This window comes from Camellia sinensis, chromosome 14 (assembly GCF_055761805.1).
Source record: "Camellia sinensis isolate YWXY chromosome 14, ASM5576180v1, whole genome shotgun sequence".
Lineage (NCBI taxonomy): Eukaryota > Viridiplantae > Streptophyta > Magnoliopsida > Ericales > Theaceae > Camellia > Camellia sinensis.
In genome coordinates this window covers 10,336,670-10,341,418 of record NC_138974.1, presented here as the reverse complement: position 1 = coordinate 10,341,418, position 4,749 = coordinate 10,336,670, and the positions used below count along the sequence as shown (strand labels likewise).

Genomic DNA, 4,749 nt, shown 5'->3' with positions numbered 1-4,749 from the left:
GTCTAGCTAAAACTTCAGCTAGGATCTTATATTCCTTCCAATAAGGAGATGGGCCTAACATCCTTTGTATACTCTACCCTCCTTTCTTAGGAATCAATGACACAAAAACATTGAAACTTTTCTAAGAAACACCATGCTCGAAAAATAAGGATATCTAGCCCAACACAACTATGTAGGCTTATTTAACGCCTTCCTAACACTATTGGAAAAAGGCAATAGTCATACTCATACACCAACCTACCCATGAGCTTATCTCCTTTTTGAGACTTCAATGCCATAACCACTTCCTCTTCTGAAAATGTCTTTCTAACCAATCCTTATCAGTGGTCACGATGCCACCAAAGTCCAGCCCATCCTCCTGGATCTGAGTAAAGCTCCTCATAGGAATCCTCTGTACTAGTTCTAATCTTCTCAACCGTCCACACCCTAGCCCCAATAGGAATTTTGCCTAGTATGAGCATTAGCCATTCTCTAAGAAAAATGGGTATTTCCAGCACCCTCTTTAAGCCATAAAGCCTTAGCCTTCTGGTTTTATCTCGTTTTCTCCATCTTTGCAATGCTACCAAATTCTTCTGTCAAGTACTCTCTATGCCCCTTTGCGATAATGAGATTACGAACACTCTCAATCTCATTAAAGGCCTTTGTGTCCTTAAGAGCTGTTGGCTTTTGAATCCTGATTCCATTTCTTCAATTTTTCATTCAAAAGCTTTAATTTCATGTCTGAAATCAAACTAGGTCTTTCTTCAACATGATAGCAGCTCCTCACTCACCAACCATTTGGGTAAATTACACTTACACCTCCTTGAGGATATTTATTTTTTAAGTCCTCCATCCCAAAATCCTAGGCACTATTATGTTACACTTTCAGCATAATCTGCATATATTTTATTTGGCGCTGGATTTTATCCCTTGAAAGATGAGTCTTTTGAATGCCTTGAGATGCAACACCAAAAAATTTTTATAGTAAGTTTTGGGGTTATAATTTTTTGAAGCTATTTCTCTTGTTCCTAGATTATGACCTAAGGGTTATGAACTTATGATCTTCTATGTGTGAAGGAAGTTTATTTTTTTGAGAGTGATTGCTCAAAACTGTTTCTTACTATTGTTTCAAATATAATTATGTCTCAATCACTTGAGAATCCCAGGACTTTAAAGCTTATACTAAGGAACCATGAACTAAAGCATCAATTGATGTGATGCTCCGTAATAGGAACAGTGAATGAAAATGTGAATTTAACTATTTCAATCTTGAGTGTTTGTTTGTGGCTATGCCTCCAATAGAGTATTTTCTTAAATGTATTTTTAAACTTTAATAAGAAAATGTCTCTCAGGAGATTTTAGTCGTGAAAAAGCAAGCTTTCTTAACTTCCCTTTTTCCAGAATTCTTTCATGATATCCCAACAACCAAAACGAATTAACTGATTCTGCAGCCAAGCTTTAAACTTGCCTTTATTTCAAGGTTCTTTCAACATGCATACTTAATTGAACATTGCTACATAGGCATACACTTGTAACTAAAGTTTTCTGTCTGTCTTTTCACAGTTGCGATAATATTGATAAAGTAGGGTTTCTTTAAACATGTTGCTGGACATGTGCATGTATTGAAAAGGCATATGTAATGTTTTTACGCTGCTAATACAGGTATGTTAGACGAATTGTTTGTGAAGGAGGACTCATTGTAGATCCAGATCAGGTAGCAGTCTGGTTTAGTCTCTCATTTTCTGCAGTTGATAGCAATTGTTTATTTTGTTATCTTGAATAATGAACTTTTTATCTCAGGGGGAGTTTCTCTGCCCTGTGGGAACCATGGACTTGCAAATTCAGCATTGCCTGCATTACCTGGAGATTCTTAAAAGGTTTCTAGACCAGCAATGGTTTCAACTATCAGTTGGCCATATGCTACAGGCCAATTATCCTCTGCAAACAGGGAAACTGATTTCCTTTGCTTTCGGGAAGCCTGGTCTCTTTTACATAGTGCTGCTGATGTTGCTGGGAGGAGTGAAATCCTAAAAGCTTTTCCAATGCATCGAACTGGAAGGATAAGACCAAATCCTGAATCCATGTTTCGTGTACTATCTGGAATGTATTTTCCAGGCAAACAGGATAGGATTTCAGGATCTGCAAGGGTAAGCCACTCGGTAATTATGTGGGACACTCTTAATTATGTGGGACACTCTTAAGTACTCTCTTATTTCAGGATCTACTGCTGGTCTGTTGCTGCTGCTGCCGGTGTGCTGCTGCAGAATTTTGCTGGGCTGCTGCTGCTGCTGCAATGTTGCTGTGAAGCGGGCTGCTGCTAGATGCTGGTCTGCTGCAAATTTGGGTTGTTATTAGCCCTATGAATTCAATACATAATCGGGTAATTATTTTCTTTGTGTGTGCAGTACATTGATAGGACAGTAGAGGATTGTTTCTTTAACTCTATGTTTTCCTCAACTCCTAGTTGGCCAGAATGATATCTGATTGATTGTTCAACTTAAGATTTGGTTTTTTAGACTTTGTTCAGGCAAATGAGGGAATGTTGGAGAAGTGTCTTGAGGGTTTGGATTTAGTTCTTAAGGAATAAAATCACGGGTAGATTTTGATATGGTAGATTTATTGTGATGGTGGCTTGGTTTTTGGGAACTAAAATGACATTGAATGGAACAGTTACATAGATGATTTAGATGGCCCATTTCAAACTGATCATGTTGACTGAAATTGGAAACTTCAGGGATGGAATTGACAAAATTGGAACTTGACCAAAGTGACCTGAAACAACAAAAATATCATAATTATGAAAAGAGAGTGTGGCATACATAAAGCCTGGACATATTTATAAAAACTGAAATCAATGTTCTAGATGATGTTGATCTGAGGTGCTATTTTAGGGGTGGTGTGAAGATGACAAAAACTGGAGATTCAAGGTTGAAAGGTTATATCCTAGTGCCAAAAGGCACATATTAGATTCAAAATGTATTGGATGAATCCCAAAACCAGTAATTTAACATTTGTTAAAGAGTCTTATAGTAAAAACTGAAAAATCCATGAACTTATGCACAAGCATAACGTAACATTTGGTGCCCATATAACAAAAATGATCACAGAACATACATACTTTTCCGTCTACAAATTCGGCTGGCAAAAAATAAAACATATTCGGAAAATACCTTTTTTTTAGTGTAACAAATTAAATTAAAAAAATCCATGTAATGCTGACTAAACTCTTCAAAGTCTTGTCCCAACTACTTGGGGGTCAGCTACAAAAATCCTGTTTTGCCATTCTGCTTGTTTAAGGGGCATAATTCAGTTAAAACATGAGCATACCCTCAATAGCATTTCAAATATTTATGTTTTTTCCCCTTTTACAGAATGAGATTGTTTTACTATTTCTCAGCCTTGTTAAACATGACCTAAAGCTTCGTTTTGTTTTGCTGCATTTGGTTTTTGTTTCACGGAAAATTTGAGAACATGTGCAAATTTTTTCTCATGTTTTCATAACATGAATTTGTTTTACTGTTAAATCTTTTTTGCATTTTTCCAGCTATATGGTTCTTTTCTTTTCTTTTTTTTTTTTTTAGATTCGTGATTCATAGCTATGGATTTATGGATCATATCATATGTGAACATGCATGTCTTTCCTATTAAAAACAAGAATGTTTTAAATACATAACCCATTATTAATTTCCTTTCAAAATTAATTTGGTGCTAGATGTTTGTGAAAATCTGAATCAGACATGTCAGCATTCAAAGCAGCAAATCTAGCTGCTGTATTTGAAGATTTTATCCACTGGCATTCACCTAGAGATTGGGAGAATGATGACTTCGAAGAGAGTGGAGAAGTGTCTACAAATGATGCAATGGAATCGTTAAAAAACAATTGGCCTCCTCGAGGATGACTTTCAAAGAGAATGTCTGAGCATGGGAATTTGTGGCGAAAAATTTGGAATGGTGCACCTGCTTTGCCAGCTTCTGAGCAGAAGCCACTTTTGGACCCTAATCGAGAAGGAGAAAAGGTAAAATTCTTTGTGAATGTGCACATCATGCGATTTTTTTAAAAAAAATATTTGGACTACTCTAGCTTTTATGTTTCCCAACAAAATATTAGCAAATGTAGCATGTTACAACAAAGGTCTCAAGTTCATAAAACTGGTCTGCTGGTCTGCTGCTGCTGCTGCTGCTGCTGCTGTCGGTGTGCTGCTACAGAATTTTGCTAGGCTGCTGCTGCTGCAATGTTGTTGTGAAGCGGGCTGCTACTAGATGCTGGTCTGTTGCAAATTTGGGTTGTTGTTAGTTTCATGTTTTCATTTTGTTATCGGCTGTTTTTACTATGGGTTCACAATTTGGATGTATTTGAGTATTTTAGTGAGTTTACCTTTTTAGGTTTTATACAACGCTTCCAAAAGCATATTTTTCAGCAGTGTTTTTTTTGCATACACATCAACTTTAGGTGATTTAATATCAATGCTATTAGTTTGTAATAGCAGTGCCTGAGGGATGCCTCTTGTAAGTATGTAAATCTTATAAAAAAATATATATGATTTTCAATTTTTTTTGCCGCTACAAATTTGTCGTTGCCAAAAAGTAAAGCTTTCTCGACAAACAACTTGTCGGTAAATGTGTAGCCAAAAGTTTATTTTTGTCCACTCATATTGTGTTGTTAAAAGTGTATTTTTTGCCAATGCCAATTTGTCGTTGCCAAAACTAAAGCTTTATCAACAACAAAATCGTTGGCAAATGGTAACATTTACCGACGTAAATGTGTCGCTA

At 36.3% G+C, this 4,749-nt stretch overlaps 1 protein-coding gene across 2 annotated transcripts; it reads left to right on the top strand.

Moving 5' to 3' along the window:
• The first annotated feature begins 1,557 nt into the window (after positions 1 to 1,557).
• On the top strand, positions 1,558 to 4,546 carry LOC114305219 (uncharacterized). Of its 2 annotated transcripts, none has more exons than XM_082907061.1 (4): positions 1,558 to 1,693; positions 1,780 to 2,126; positions 2,198 to 2,359; positions 3,715 to 4,546. In XM_082907061.1, the coding sequence occupies exons 2-3, from the start codon at positions 1,872 to 1,874 to the stop codon at positions 2,282 to 2,284; spliced, it is 342 nt and encodes a 113-aa protein (XP_082763187.1). In that variant the 5' UTR covers positions 1,558 to 1,693; positions 1,780 to 1,871; the 3' UTR covers positions 2,285 to 2,359; positions 3,715 to 4,546. The 2 variants fall into 2 exon arrangements, with proteins under 2 accessions (XP_082763187.1, XP_082763186.1); XM_082907060.1 differs by having other exon boundaries at positions 3,692 to 4,546.
• Positions 4,547 to 4,749: the final 203 nt, after the last annotated feature.